At 44.4% G+C, this 15,977-nt stretch overlaps 1 protein-coding gene across 1 annotated transcript; it reads right to left on the bottom strand.

Annotated features, from left to right (window-relative positions):
- Positions 1-1,400: 1,400 nt before the first annotated feature.
- golph3a (golgi phosphoprotein 3a) lies at positions 1,401-10,811 on the bottom strand. Its single transcript, XM_085179758.1, has 4 exons — positions 10,407-10,811; positions 7,062-7,193; positions 4,808-4,922; positions 1,401-3,524 (listed from the first exon to the last, which is right to left on the bottom strand). Exons 1-4 carry the CDS (start codon positions 10,614-10,616, stop codon positions 3,100-3,102), a joined length of 882 nt encoding a protein of 293 aa, XP_085035884.1. The 5' UTR covers positions 10,617-10,811; the 3' UTR covers positions 1,401-3,099.
- Positions 10,812-15,977: the final 5,166 nt, after the last annotated feature.

Genomic DNA, 15,977 nt, shown 5'->3' with positions numbered 1-15,977 from the left:
CGCTACGTCCAGCTGAACAGAATCAACTTTTGGAGATTTATTTTCCTGGATGATTGAGATGCATCAAAACGTTTAGAAGAACTGTTTCGTTTACTACTCAGGTTTGAGGTGACAGAGTGCTGAATGCAGTGTAGTGTATCAGTGTGTCACACTCGACCCACCCACAGTGTGACACAGTCCACTCTACCTGGTGTTTACGTTCAAACCTGAGCACCCAAAGACGGCGTGTACGTCCCTGTAAGACTTCTGTAGTGTTTGGTGAAGCTGTTCATCAGCACAGTACAGCAGGCTGCACCACACATCTGCCCAGCTGTGTCATCTTTGTATAAAAGTTTATAAATTCTGACTTAATTCACTGTGTTGCAAACAAATAACAAAAACCATGAGTAGGTGTGTCTGTGACTTCTGTTCAATAATGTTCACTGGCCGGGCAGATCAGTGCTGCACAGCTCACACAAGCAGAGTTTGTTTAAACAAAAGTCACACGTTATGATCTGGCTGTTCTTGGATCTGTGTTCAGGACAGTACACAGACTGGAGGTCCCTTTATTTAGAGAGCACACATCACTTTGCTGCAACATGTCACGCCTTATGCACTCCTGACGTCTCTGCCCTTGTTAGATATGGAAAAGAAGAAGCAACATCCTTCATCACATCCATGAGGATCAAACCTGTGACCCAACAGTGTAAAACAAGCATTTAGACTGAACTATGGTTCATGGGGAGAAGGCTTTGTACATTTTGACAGTGAGCCATAAACTTATGCCTAATTCAAACACATCAATAGGAGAACGTGAGGTTCTTCTGACAGTCTGACGTGTACAGAGATGTCCAACAGACGGATCAATCTGAGGAGGTTAGCTAAACGTAGAGACATCGGCTCCACTGGGAACCACAAAGATGTAAACACAGAGCTTCTGGTTTACACACTGTAGGTGACACTTTACTGATCAACCCTCTGACTCCACAATGGGATGAGTCGACCAAGTTAAAATAACCTCAGGACTCCTGGGCACATCGTGAGTGGGCTCACTGAGATCACAGACCCACACTTGATGACACAGCAGAGCCTGTCTTTCCACTGATAGTGGTACAGCTCATACTCATTTAAACTGAAAACTGCTTCCAATGATGGCATTAAAGATACACATCGATGAACATGATACAATCAGTGTGTGCAGTTCTTAAGGCCTTTTGTTTTTGGTGTGACGTGGTTGTTACCGGTGAAGGAACCCTGCTTACGCTTCAGACGACGTTCTTGATTAGACGTCCAGGTGCCCAGACTGAGGTGCAGCCATCGCATCAGTAACGTGTAAACAGTTTGGGACACTGCTGTGTTTGGAGGTTCCTGTCGCCCTGTACTGGAGAAGAGGTGGATTAGGAGTCATCAGACGGAGCTCGTTTCACTCAGTGAACACTTTTATTTTATGCACCAGGCAGCATGAGCACATTCTGGAGGCGGAGCCTGCATTCAGCACCACGTCTCACTGAAGTTGGGAACGTACCAGCTGTAGCTGTCACTGATGCTGAGTCTGTTCTCTATTTAAGTGGAACATTAATGAACAGAGTAAAAAGGCGCTGTCCCGCCACCTGCTGCTTTAACCCTGGCGTGCTAACATTAGCCGGTGTGTGAAGGTCATCCAGCTCTTTCCAAACTGCTCACAGGGCTGATATTAGTCCTGCACCAAAATCTGTTTTCATTGCAAATAACGGTGTTTGTTCGACTACTTTTGAGAACATTTCTCCTTTGATCAGCACAGAAATGACAGAAGCTCAAATCCACCTTTTGCAGGAGCGCGCCGTGGTCCACGGTCGGCAGCGTTAATCCCAGGAGCTCATCCAAGAACAGCGAGACCGCTGCGTAGCTCTAGTCTTTACCAACCACACGTACACACAGGACTTTATTCTGTACACTTCATGCACATCAGCTCCATGACCACCAGAATGACCATTTACCCAAGCATGCACGTGACTGTGGGAGGACTAGCTGGAGCAAACCCATGCAGCACAGGGAGAGCATGCAACGTCCACACAAAAGGCCTCAGCCAACCACGAGACACCGCAGTGCTAACGCCGACACGGGCGCCGCCCCGGGCCGACAGCACTTTACTCAGCTGCTTCTATGGTGTCTGCGTTGGAAACTGCCACAGCCTGATGGGAAATGACTTTTGGCTTCTCAACACTTGATGCCGGCGTTTTTGCAAACCAGAGAGGAACTTTGTTTATTATCATCACGGGTTCTCAGAGTTGTTCAAAACTGGAACTGAAGTTGCACTTCTCTAGTCAAAAGCCTGGTCCAAGTGTGAGCGAGCTATACAAGTTTTACTTCTTCATTCCCAAAACGTAAACGGCCATACAAACCAGTGACGTCACAGAGCTACAGACTGGCGTCAGATGGAAACTCAATCCTGTGGGTTAGTAAGAACAGAGCCAGGACAGCTTCAGTGCTACAGCATCGTCCATCACCGGGCGTGTTGATGATGCAAGGCTCGCTCCATCACGTACGGGTCCGTGCTCGTGCTCGACGGTGGCCACACTGGTATTGTAGGAGAGGTTCCATCATCATGACCAAATTTATACTGGTTTTCAGTGGCTCACTTCTAACTATGCCAGCAGCACAACAGAGACAAACCAAACTGGAGTTAGTGTCCCAACAACTGAGCAAACATCTGGAACTCAACCTGATGGTGGCCCACAGTCACAGTGGACCAGTACAGATGTTACATCTAACCTTTTTATTTCCCTGCTGCTGTGCACGTACATCATCGTTGATAACCTGTGACGTCTGTACCACTCGTTAAAAAGAAAAGCAGGATATGAATCAGTGATTTCAGGCCTACCCAACCATCAGCAAGCACTTCATATGACGTGGCGTTTAACCACGGTTAGTCTTTATGAAAGTGAACACTGATGCAGGGTAGAGACAGGGTCATGGAGCATCATCAAAGAGAATCACCAGGAAGGAAAAGAAACAGGAAGAGGAAACAGGGCAGCCCATGCCACAAAATCCAGGCGTCTGGTACCAGAAGTCACTAAAGTCAAAATGTCGGGGTCAGGAGTAATTTTCACCCCCACTGTCACGCCAGCGCCTGCTGTCCCCTCATTTAGTGAAAGCAGCCACCACAGCCCACAGCAGCTCGTTGGCGTTGGCCTTCATGCTCTCCCCTTCTGGCTCCAGCTCCAGCAGCTGCCGCACTCTCTTCATGGCGAGGTCATACTGGTCATCTAACAAGGGGGCAAAGGCATTTTCCAGAACATCAGAGGAATGGGCTAAGAAGATGAGAGCCAGGAGCCGCTTGTCCATTCGATGAGGATCGTTCACCCACTTGTCCAGCACCGCCTCCTGCACCTTCTTAATGAGGCGCTGCTTGATGTTGTTGTTGGTCAGGGGATGCGTCGTCATGTCAAACAGCAAAAAGTTCTGCTTCTCCGTCGTCAGGACACCTTTCTCCACCAGGTTTTTGGCCAGCCGTTCACGGACGTTCCTCAGCTGGTAATGAAGCTTCAACGGGTTCCACGTCTCTCCTACAAGGAGCCAACAGAACACGAGACCGTTAGTGCCGTCGCACGCCAGCGTAACCAGCTCAGCTACGCCACAGACAACAGAAGAACCACATCAGGCCTCAATGAACCTTTAGCTCAATAAACTGTAGACAGTTTGGTGTGATTGGAGATGTCGGTTCTTTAACCCTTTAAGACCGACCATAGAACCAAGTCCGCCAGAGCTTATATTATATGTTTACATGCTGTGGAGCCATTTCTGGGAGCATTTCAAGTTGATATACATCAATACAACCATTACAGCCCAAATTTTAATAATATGTCTGCATTAAGTGCATAGTAATTACATAAATTGCAAAAAAAGTGCAATAAACTACAAAAAAATGTAAAATCATTTTTGTTTTTTTAACATATATTTCTAGTTAGAGAAATTTAAGAGGCTTATCCCTCAAAACTGTAAATACAAAAAAGTTGAACAAAATAGTTTCCCACCACAGGAAATTTATTTTGAGTGTCTTCATAGTTTTATTTTTGAAATACACCAATTTTTATACACTGCAGGAAAAACGAAAATAAATATTATAGTGCAAATTTGCAAAAAAGCAGCATATGCATCAAAATAAACTATTTCCAGCAGTGCAATATGAGTCCTAAGCATCCCAGAAACCACACAGAAAGTCAGAAAGTCAAAGATAACTTTTAAAAACACCAGTATAGGCTCATGAGGCCCTGATGGTAAAAAACTACATTTCTGCAAAATGACGTCACTTCCGGTTTCGGGCAGGTCATGGCGGACATGCGATAGTTCGCGCTGATGGACGTAGGAAGTGTTACGAACAGCTGATCGGATCGGCAAAGCATGTTTCTGGAATATTATGTTTTTGTTGCTGCAAGCGCTTTTTATGCAGTTTTTGCAAAGCTATATGTGGAAGGAAACTGTGACCGAGGACAAGCTGATGGCATAAGATGTAAGTACAACTCCTCCGGTTTCATATGCAAAAACAATTATTGCGCTAGCTCACGTGGTTGCAGAGCTACCGGGATTTAGAAGTAGTTACGCAAAACAGAGCGTGCTGCTCCGACCAGCTTTAAAGGGTTAAAGTTGTCGGTGGACCGGTTGTTACAACAACATGCCTGTCAACCTATTCAGGAAGACTGTTATTTACCTGCTTCATTGTGCACACATCACAGCACTCACACTAACTACACTTTACCTGCAGACAGTGTTTTGCTAAGAGTCACTTGGAAACACAGTGAGGAAGCCCACAGTGCAGTGGGAGAGCCCACAGCAGGACAGCTGAACTCACCGCTGAGCAGCTCGATCCAGCTCTGCACAGTCTCTGGTGGCTGAGTGTCTTTGATGTGTTTGAGAGCTTCGTCCAGGAGCACGTCACCTGTAGGAGCATCTGACTTGCAGATCACCTGCAAATGCATCCAGAATCAGAGCAGGCAGAGCGTGGAAATGTTCTCAACCCTGAAGTGAATCCAGGCTTTGCTGAACCATGAAAAAGTCTTTACCAACAAAGTGGGAGCAGATTATTACAGTAAGGACTGACACGACGTGAAACAGCACTGAGTGAACTAAATACAAACTAGGCATGTGTGGTCAACTCTGCTGCTGTCACTAGTCAGTACCAGACTTACTAGTCAGTTAATCTGTTAACATTTTATTCTCAATTATGATAAATGGTTGTGTCCTAAGCAGCCACCAGGTGGCGCATCGTTGTTGAGAAACACATCAAATCTCAGCCTGATGGTTTGTTATCAGAATGAGACGGAGGATAAAAACAATGAGCAGAGAGGTCACATCTATAGGCTCCATGTGTCCCCTGATGAGCTGAAGGAGGTGAAAGAGCGAAGTCTGCGCCTCCCTGCTGCTGCTGCCTCACGATATAACCGTGTCATTCAAATATATTAACTGTCACAATGTTGGCAACGAGAGGAAGTGACGTAAGATTTGCGCATGCGTGGTACGGATCGGGTTTTTGGTACGGATCAGGTAGTGACAGTAGCCACGTGCTGGGTTTATGGTCGTTGTTGCTAACGACAACACATAAAAACAGTCAGTTGTCCGTCCGTAGTGTGGTTTTATTAAATATAAGAGAAAAAGAGAACTTTAAGAAATTAATACTACAGTGACATCAAAACCATGAAGAAATATCACCGTAAAGTTTATTTTGTACCAATAACGATACAAACGACAGCGGAATGTGAAACGATAGACGTTTTCATATCGTCATCCGATATATATCGTTATATCAAACAGGCCTAGTAACACCTGTATTTATTTTCCTAAATCCAGCCTCTGACATACGCCGGCTACACAACAATTAACCCTTTAAGACCGACCATAGAACAAAGTCCGCCAGAGCTTATATTATAGTTTTACATGCTGTGGAGCCATTTTTGGGAGCATTTCAAGTTGCTATACATCAATACAACCATTACAGCCTAAATTGTAATAATATGTCTGCATTAAGTGCATAGTAATTACATAAATTGCAAAAAAAAAAAAATGCAATAAACTACAAAAAAATTGAAAATCGTTTTTGTTTTTTTAACATATATTTCTAGTTAGAGAAATTTAAGAGGCTTATCCCTCAAAACTGTAAATACAAAAAAGTTGAACAAAATATTTCCCACCACAGGAAATTTATTTTGAGTGTCTTCATAGTTTTATTTTTGAAATACACCAATTTTTATACACTGCAGGAAAAACGAAAATAAATATTATGATGCAAATTTGCAAAAAAGCAGCATATGCATCAAAATAAACTATTTCCAGCAGTGCAATATGAGTCCTAAGCATCCCAGAAACCACACAGAAAGTCATAAAGTCAAAGATAACTTTTAAAAACACCAGTATAGGCTCATGAGGCCTTGATGGTAAAAAAACTACATTTCCGCAAAAAAATGACGTCACTTCCGGTTTCGGGCAGGAAATGGCGGACATGTGATTGTTCGTGCTGACGTCTATTCCAACGTAGGAAGTGTTATGAACAGCTGATCGGATCGGCAAAGTGTGTTTCTGGAATATTATGTTTTTGTTGCTGCAAGTGCTTTTTATGCAGTTTTTGCAGCTATATGTGGAAGGAAACTGTGACCGAGGACAAGCTGATGGCATAAGATGAAAGTACAACTCCTCCGGTTTCATGTGCAAAAAATATTGTGCTAGCTCACGTGGTTGCAGAGCTACCGGGATTTAAAAGTAGTTACGCAAAACGGAGCGTGCTGCTCTGACCGGCTTTAAAGGGTTAAAAAGACTAATAACTAATAAAAACGAAACATTTTGAATGAATCCAAACTAAACTGAAATGAAACTGAATTAAAAACAAAGAAAATCTTCAATGCAATAAAAACTGATTAGAAGATACAAAACTGTAACAACATGAGATTTTAGTTGCTTGGACATGAACAGCTGATATTACACGTCTGTTAAAGATGATCGTTCGTGCAGGCCTTCACTACACGCCATGACACTAATACACCAGCAGGGCAACGATGTCTAAACAGGAAACAGCTTGTGTACGCAGTGAAAGCTTAAACGTAACCGTGTCGTACCTTCCTGGCCAGCAGTCCTTTCCTCCTCATGCCACAGGCCTCCAGCTGAAGGCGTCCTCGCAGGGCCAGCTCGATCAGCATGCACCCTCGCAGCCCTGATGAAATGCAGTCGTTCCAGAATGAGGTGTAGCCCTGTGCAATGGGACACATCGTCACAATCCAGGCTGTCAGAGTGCCAGAAGCAGATGAGCTCAGCACCAAATCATCGCAAGTACTTGGGCAACTTTTGTTGTGATTTGGCGCTAAATAAATAAAGTTGAATTGAATTACTTTCAGTTAGACCCATTCTAAACACACAGTGTATGAGTGTGGCTCATCACCTCTGATGTTACGACAAACATCACTGTTCACTTATCCGTGTGTGTGTGGGGGGGGGGGCTCTTCCCTGTACTGCCCACTGTTCACCCTGACAGACGCCATGGACAGGTAGCCGGTCTGTTGTCCATGGTGTCTGTCACAGGGCTAACACACACACAGAGACAGACAACCATTCACACTCACATCCACACCTAAGGGCACTTCCTTTCTGCTCTTGACGAAGGCGGTCGCACTTTTCTCCTCCTCCTCCTCTCCCTTAGCTTCCCTGCTTAGCCTCTTGTGTCCTCGTCTAGTCTCGTGTTTTTTGTATTACTTTTCCCTGGAACTCTCTCTCACAGTCTGTTCGATGGGAGAGGCGTGAGCTTCTCAAAATGGGCTCATTGAGTCAGCACAGATAAGATCTTGGAGAGGCTACGGCTGCTGTGAACACTCAGAATAAGATCTCTGACTGCAGACTGGATACATCTCTGAAGGGCTAGCTCGGAATAACATCTCTGGGCACAAATTGGATGACATCTCGGGGAGGCACACTGTCGTGAGTTCTCAGAATCGGCACCTTGAGCACAAGAAATGACAACATCACAGAACGACGCTTATTCCCCTCCCATGCTGACGGTGGATCAAGGAGACCAGCGCACAGGCTGCAGGCCCGGATGTCCTGTCTAAATCAGCTGTCTCTCACCCTTTACCCCCCCCTGCTGCTTGTCATGTGTTTCTTTGGTGTATTTAGAGTTTTTCATGTGCAGACGTGTTTTTTCTGTTCTCAGACTGATCTCCCTGTCGGAGCTCAGTCTGGGGGGAGTTATTTTTTTCTCCTCATCTTTCCTCATGTGGTGCATTTTCCATGTTATACCTCTCTGACCTGTCTTCCCCATGTGATGTTTGTGTAATGTATGTATGGTCGGAGGGTAAGATGGCGTGCAATCCGTTGGCAGCCTTGTGAAATTTCCCCTTGTGGGACTAATAAAGGTATATCAATCAAACCACCTAACTGCATGTCTTTGGATGGTGGGCGGAGCTGGAGAGGACCCACGCAACCACATGAGAACATGCAAACTCCCCATAAAGGGAGGTGGAGGAATCGAACTGCATCCTGTTTGTGGTAAATTCAGTTGACTGTACATGATTGGGAAAGACACAGCTGTCTACATAAGCTCCCATAGGTAACAGCACAAGTCAGAGCACAAACCCAGCCATCAAGTCCAAGAACCTGTGTAAACAGGACTGTATCGAGGCACAGATCAGGGGAAGGGTACAAAAAGACGTCTGCAGCACTGAAGGGCCCAGAGTACAGTAACATCATCTGTAAACAGAAGTTTGGAAACACTTCTTAGAGCTGGCGAATCTGAGCAGCACATGACAGGCGCTTGCAGTTTGCACCTGATGGACTCTGAGACCATGAGAAACAAAAGTCTGAGGAAACACAGATTGAACTCTTTGGCCTGAAAGACAAACGTCATGTCTGGAGGAAACCAGGCGTCACTCATCACTTCCTTACAGGTGCTGCCCATGGTGGTGGCAGCATCACGCTGTGGAGATGCTTTCTAGCAGCAAGAACTGGAAGACCAATCAGAGTCGAGGGAAAGAGGAGCGCAGCGACATACAGAGACACGATAACGTGCTCCAAAGAGCTCTGGATCTGAAACTGTGAGCTGTGCGCTTACTTTTGCTTTGACGATCAGAAATGTCTTGTTCCTCACCTCCCACAGAGTTACTCACCGATCCTGACAGAACATATATGCATGTGTCCGTACTGACAGCAGTCTGGGAGACACTTTGACACTTTTGAGGCAGAATATGGACGACAAATGTCATCGTTGTTCACTGTTAGCATCACAGTGGAATCATGTTTTGGCCACCAGGGTTGTGAGTCGGTCACACGACTGAAAACTATGAGCTCATTTTAATGTGTGCACCACCCAGGCTAACTTTTATCATCATTATTTAACAGTTGTTGTTGCAGCAGAGCTCTGACCTCTGACCTCTGACATGCCTCCTGAAGTTGTTCAGTGCTGTGAATGAAAACGACTTCAGTCAGTGAGGGAGGGACTGAGTGCTGGTGAAGCTGCATGTCAGCTGGAGGAGGCAAACACAGCACCGTTTGTCTCAGTATTGTTGACAATTTCAATTCTAGATGACCTGAATATCAGATTATCAGTTCTGTTAACAACCAATCAGCAGCAGCTTGTCATCAGAGTCCCACAGCCTGGGTGAGAGAGGACCAGCTCTACTTTGTCAACATGGATCTGAATAATGTTTGGTCACCCACTGAAAATCATCCGTCTTCATTTCTCAGCCAAATTTGTGATAAACTGGAGTCTTGTGTACCTGAACCTCTCCATCAACCTGTATCCTGTGTCAGCCATTTGGCTACTAAAGCTGCTGCATTTACTCTTTACAGAAGAAAAAACAGTTTTTGTGTTGCTGACGTCAACGTTAAAACGAGCAAACATTGTTTGTATTTTTGTTTAAACTGACACACGTTTCCTGTTAAATTCGGAGGTTAAATGACTCCGTTTTAGTTGCATTGCTAATGTTATGTGAACGGGACTGAATCCGTACTCGAGGATTTTAGATTTATCGTAGATTTCACTTTGCTTTCTGTTCGTAGTTCAGTGACAGCAAATCATCGATACATCTAAACACACCTTTAACTGCTACTGTGGCACTTTGTATTAGTTATAATAATCAAACACTCCTGTAAACAGTTTTTACTCCATTCCCCGTTTATTCTTCTTACTCATTGTGTTAGCTTAAAGCTACTAACATCAAGCGATAACGCCAGGATCGTCACACTTACTGCTGAACTACTGGAAAATATCATTTCTTCTCATAATCGTGTAGCAACAGACATTAGCTATCTCGCTGCAGACCGAAGATAGCAACTGTTGTTAGCTACAGCTAGCATTGTAGCAAGCAGGGATGCTAACTTACATAGAGCTGTTTGGAGACTACAGCTAACGTTAGCCGAGCGATAACGTTTACCTTATTAGCTACAGCGTTAAGGCGCAGTTTATCTGCCATTACCTCTCGGTCCTTCAGTCCTAACAGCAACACTTCTTCCATCAGTGTAAGACGTGTTTCTTTGGAGTCTCCGGTATCATCATCGTCCTGATCCTCCGCTCGCCGGGGCCCGTGGTCTTCTTGGTCGGACGGTCGGTCTTTCTCAGCGGCGTTACGCGAGGCTTCGGTCCGCCTCTGCACGAGGCCCGAACTCCTCTGAGTCAACGAAGTCATTTCTGCCGGCGAGTGTGCTCAACAACTACGAAAGCAGCAAGTCTGGGACTACGTTCACCCAAGTACTTGTCAACCATAAGTATTTTGCGTATAGGTTAGTACCCTTATCAGGAGGAGTCCTCCTCCCCTTCCCCACCTTCCGCACCAGCGTCTGTCCAATATGGCGCCGAGCGGAGACTGTGGTACCAAACCCATCCAGCAGGTTTGGTACCACAGTCCTGCTGGATACCAACCCAACTTTAACTTAGTCTGAACGCCACACCAGCTGGCTAAAAGTCTCATGCTTGGAGACCCACTGGACTCCTCCATATAATAACAAAATCTAAATATATACACAGATTAATGAAAACAAATAAGTACATTAAAAATACACTTGTTCCCAAGTGGAACCACAAGATAAACATGATTAAAGAACCAAATTAGTTATTCTGGACCTGTCCCTCTCGTGCTCTGTGTTCATTAATCATCTTAACTAACAGGGAAGGAATGAGTGCTTGTACTGGTCGTGCTGACATAGAAAAGCTGTGTGCCCGAACTTTAATAAAACGTACTCAGAATGCAGAGCATGCAGATCTGTTATAATGCCGTCTGCTAGTAATTCCTGAGAGTTGCTTGAGAGTTTCACAACATATTGATTTGGCTGGGAGCTAGTACAGTCATGAGTGTAAAGGTGCTAAACGCCGTATCAGAGAAGACAGAGTTCAGCTTCATCTGCTGTGGCCCATCTGACATGAAAGAGCGATACCAGTTCATCATCATCATCGTTTATTTGTATAGCACTTAAAAAAACACACCAGGCAGACCAAAGTGCTGAACAACACAAATCAAAACAACTAGCAAAGTTAAAAATACAATAAATTAATAAGAAAGGTGTCAGTTTCCTACAGAGTTAAAAGCCAGGGAATAAAAGTAGGTTTTTAATCTGGACTTAAAGACCTGCTCTGATGACACTTGTCTAATATGGAGGGGAGGGATAGACCAAAGCATCGGACGCTCGGTCTCCTCTGCATTTCAGCCGCGACTTAGGAACCGACAGCAACAGCTGCTCAGCTGAACGGACGAGCGAGTAGGAACATGTGACTTCAGCAAATCAGATAAGCATACAGGAGCCAGACAATTTACAGATTTAAAAACCAATCAAAGGACTTCAAAACGAACCCTAAATTAAATGGGAAGCCAATGTAAAGAAGCCAGAACCGGAGTGATGTGATCGAATTTTCTACTACCGGTTAAAAATCATGCTGCCGTATTTTGCACTAATTGCTGGCGTGACAAAGTGCCCAACTCAATTCGACTATTGTGATTCAAGGGAATCACAATAGTCCAGACGTGAGGTGATAAAAGCATGAATAAGAGTTTCCAAACTGCGTTTGAAAAGAAAAGGCTTGACCTTCGACAGGCGTCTGAGGTGATAAAAAGCTGATTTTACCACCCCATTTACATGACCATCGAAGGTAAGTGCGGAATCAAATTTAACACCAAGATTAGTGATCGAACTTTTCAGATGGGAGGTCAAATCACCAAAATCAACATCTGGAGAATCAGTAGAACGATGCGGGCCATATAAAATTCTGTTTTTGATCATTAAAATTTAGAAAGTTATTTGCCATCCATGATTTGACTTCGCTAAGACAGTCAAGCAGAGATTGACATGGGGAGGTATCCAAATGACTAAAAGGTGAGTAAAGCTGACAGTCATCGGCATACAAATGAAATGACACTTTGTGTTTATGAAAAATCGCACCAAGAGGGAGTAAATACAGCGAGAAAAATAAGGGCCCGAGGATAGATCCCTGGGGGACACCCCAAAGCAGAGGGGCCACAGAGGACGCGGCCAGCCCCACCTCAACACAAAAACTCCTTTCAGAAAGTTATGATTTTATTCACGACAATGCTAAATCAGAAATTCCCACACAGTGGTGTAAGCGGGAGATCAGCAGGTCGTGGTCCACTGTGTCAAATGCAGCTGTCCAATAAGACAAGCACAGCATATTTACCACAATCAGTCGCAACAAGAATGTCATTCATAGCTTTAACAAGAGCTGTCTCCGTACTGTGAAAGGGCTTAAAACCGGATTGAAAGATTTCAGACAGCTGCGAGTCATTCCAGTAGTCTAACAGCTGGGTATGTACAATCCTCTCCAAGATCTCACTTAAAAAGGGAAGCTTGGAGGTCTAAAATTCTACATAACAGAACTATCAAGGCCAGGTTTCTTAGTAAGGGATGACTGCATGTTTAAAGGTCCATTAGACATGGATCCACATTCAGCTGGAGCAGAAGGACCTGAGGCTAAACAGAATTAAAAGCAGAGCTAAAATCAATCCCACATATGGTAAATGGACTGGATACACTTTTCTGCTCTATCTGAGCACTCACAGCGCTCTACACTAGTTGTCACTTTTTCCTACACACTTCCTGTCTAACATTCACACTCTGATACATCAGAGATGCAACATGGGGTTAATGTCTTTGCCCAAGGATATTTGGCAGCAGACTAGGATCAAACCACCAACCTTCCAGTTAGTAGGTGACCACCCCATATGCAGAGCGACATGAATTATCAGCAAACATTCATAAAAAATAAACAAACAACAGTCTGGTCTTATATAACCTATTGTTCCCACCTAAACTATTCAGCCTCTTCGCTCAAGAACTTCTGCTGAGATTTTTGTCAGTTAGCACCCGCCCGGCTATAGCTGGGTTTAATTTATTCTGGTGCTAGGATTTAAAAACTACAAATAAAATAAAATTATAACCCTTACCTTTCATAGACTGGCAGCTGTCTCAGGTTGGACAGATGACAGCTGGGTTAAGGTCCAAACCCCTGTCACTATTTTAGATAAGCAGAGTGATCAGAGAATCAGCAGATGTTGAAGTTTCCTATGCAGTACCCTAAAAAGACCAATAAATGGCGCTATTGTACCATTTGCCCTGTAGAGTAGCTCTGTTATACCTATTCTTCATACTGTTTGTGAGGGAGTTCACCTGTCTTTCCCAGGGTACAAAAGTTGACCAAAAAATGGACTGAAGAAATCAAATCTATAAGAAAACTTAGATGGAGGTGTGCCTTCACGCACGCTCAATCATCCAGGTAAGGAAATCCCAGAAAGTTGATTCTGTTCATCTGTTTTCAGTGGGAGAAACGCTTCGTCATCATCAGGTGACTTCTTCAGTCTCAGCTGACTGCAGGTTTCCAACCTTATAAACAGGACATTTGTAAAATGACCTAAACTAGGACCACTGACTAACTATTGGCCATAAGGTCACTGATATGTCACATGGAGGTAAGTAAAGCTAGCTACGAGCCGACACAGAACCCACCGTATTAGTCAGAGGTCCCTTTACTACGGTTCAGAGCCGCGGACCTTCAGTAACAGTAATAAATCACAGCAATAGTACATTCATGTAGTTGTAAACAGCATGATAATATATTAAGTAATCCAAAGTATTCAGAATACGTTACTCTCATTGAGTAACGTAACGGAATACGTTACAGAATACATTTTGGGGCATGTATTCTGTAATATGTAATGGAATACATTTTAAAAGTAACCTTCCCAACACTGGCTACAACACAGAGCGAACACCATCCACACAGACACGGCAGCCAGAGAAGCAGAAGAACATCACATCAAGAAGGCCCTGAGTAAATGTGGTCATCCCAGCTGGATGTTTGTCAAAGCTGGGAAGGCTCCTAAAGAAAGCTCCAGCCGATCCAGGAGTACGTGTCAGGAGTATCAGAATAGTTGAGACAAAATCTCATCTCTTTGACTTTCAAACCCCAAAACGTGCTGCGATAAGGATCCAGAGTATCAAACAGAGTAACATAGTGTACGCTGTTAAGTGCAGGAGGATTGGCAGGATTTATACATCGGGGAAACCAAACAACCTCTGGAGAAGAGGATGGCACAGCACAGAAGAGCGACCTCGTCAGGCCAGGACTCTGCAGTCTGTTTACACCTACAGGCCAGTGGACACTCTTTCAATGATGAGGATGTAACATCCTGGACAGGGAGGAACGCTGGTTTGAATGCAGCCATTTAGGTGAAAAGGGAAAGACCATCTCTGAATCGTTGAGGGGGCCTAAGGGTCCATCTGTCACCATCTTACATGCTGTGATTGCAGCCATTCCCCAACTCTCTGTGAATTCTTGAATGTGTTGTCTGTCACTTCTTTTCACCCACTTGTCCACATCATCTGTGTGGGTGTGGCATATCAATGGCCCTGGTACTGACCTCCCAGTCCATTGTTCGTCAGTGGTGCTAGTTTGAGTCAATAACCAAATGTACTGTTGTGTAAACCTGCAGTCAGCTGAGAGTCACCTGGATGAGTCATGAAAACTCTTCATCCAGGTGAACAGCTGCAGTCTAAGAGGCTGAATAACAAACACTCATAAAGCAGTTTCCATCTGAAGAGGACATACCATGTTCAGACATCAGAGACTAAAACAGCTCTGCTATCACTTCAGATTTAAATAGAGACAGAGTGTTTGAAGGGTTAGTGAAGTCTGGCCAGCTGAAACATAATAGTGTGCTACCTGGTGGTGCTAACATAGTGTAATGAAGACCAAGGAATAGTGGTAGCTAATAATAATGAAAGTAAATGTGAGGGTCCCTGATTGGATGAATGCAGTCCGACAGTGACCAGTGATTATTTTCAGGGGCTTGTTTGTGTCAAAAAAAGGAAAATGCAAAGCACTGCGACACGTTAAAAAGAATAATAAACTTAATAAACTCAGTAGCTTGGAACCAGAGGCAGGGTTGATACGTCACCATATATGACCTTTTGTTCTACATGTTGGAACAGCAGGTCATACTAATGATGACGTGCACCAGACACGTCTTAGTATCAATAAGCATAAAACAAGAAAGGCACTGCTAAGTGAAATGAAAGGGAACAACTGGTAACTCGCAGTACACGTGGGGCTCAATCTAGGCTGACTGCTGCAGAGCCATGTGTTTACCTGAGGACATCGATCACCCACCTTGATGGTGGAAGCACCTTCAGTTAAACTAATCATTTACTGTATGACTTTATCAGTCCCTAACATTTTGGCCCATTCTTCTTTATAACATTGCCTCAGTTCAGTGCTCTGTGTGGGCATTCAGTTATGGACGTTTGTGCTCTCTCTGAAGGTCAAAGCATTTTAGTGGGGCTGAGGTCTGGAATGGGCCTTTGCAGCAGCTTGACTCTTTTCTTTTTCAGCTGTGCTTGTGATCATTGTCCTGTTGCATGACCCAATTAGAGCCAAGCTTTAACTGTCAGACAGATGGTCCACACTTCATGCTCCACTCAGTGATTGAAAGGTGCCCAGATCACCACGCCTCCACCACTGTGCTTCACAGTTTGTGCTGATATTT

This window comes from Neolamprologus multifasciatus, chromosome 12 (genome assembly GCF_963576455.1).
Source record: "Neolamprologus multifasciatus chromosome 12, fNeoMul1.2, whole genome shotgun sequence".
In the NCBI taxonomy this organism is placed as follows: domain Eukaryota; kingdom Metazoa; phylum Chordata; class Actinopteri; order Cichliformes; family Cichlidae; genus Neolamprologus; species Neolamprologus multifasciatus.
This window is presented reverse-complemented; position numbering and strand designations above follow the sequence as displayed.

Bases quoted from the DNA above. Each gene is read 5' to 3' on its own strand.
- golph3a (XM_085179758.1), bottom strand. From the start codon at position 10,616: ATGACTTCGTTGACTCAGAGGAGTTCGGGCCTCGTGCAGAGGCGGACC. The intron at 7,194-10,406 runs GTAATGGCAGAT...CCCATTGCACAG, and splicing joins TAGGACTGAAGGACCGAGAG to GGCTACACCTCATTCTGGAA. The intron at 4,923-7,061 runs GTACGACACGGT...ATGCATTTGCAG, and splicing joins AAGGACTGCTGGCCAGGAAG to GTGATCTGCAAGTCAGATGC.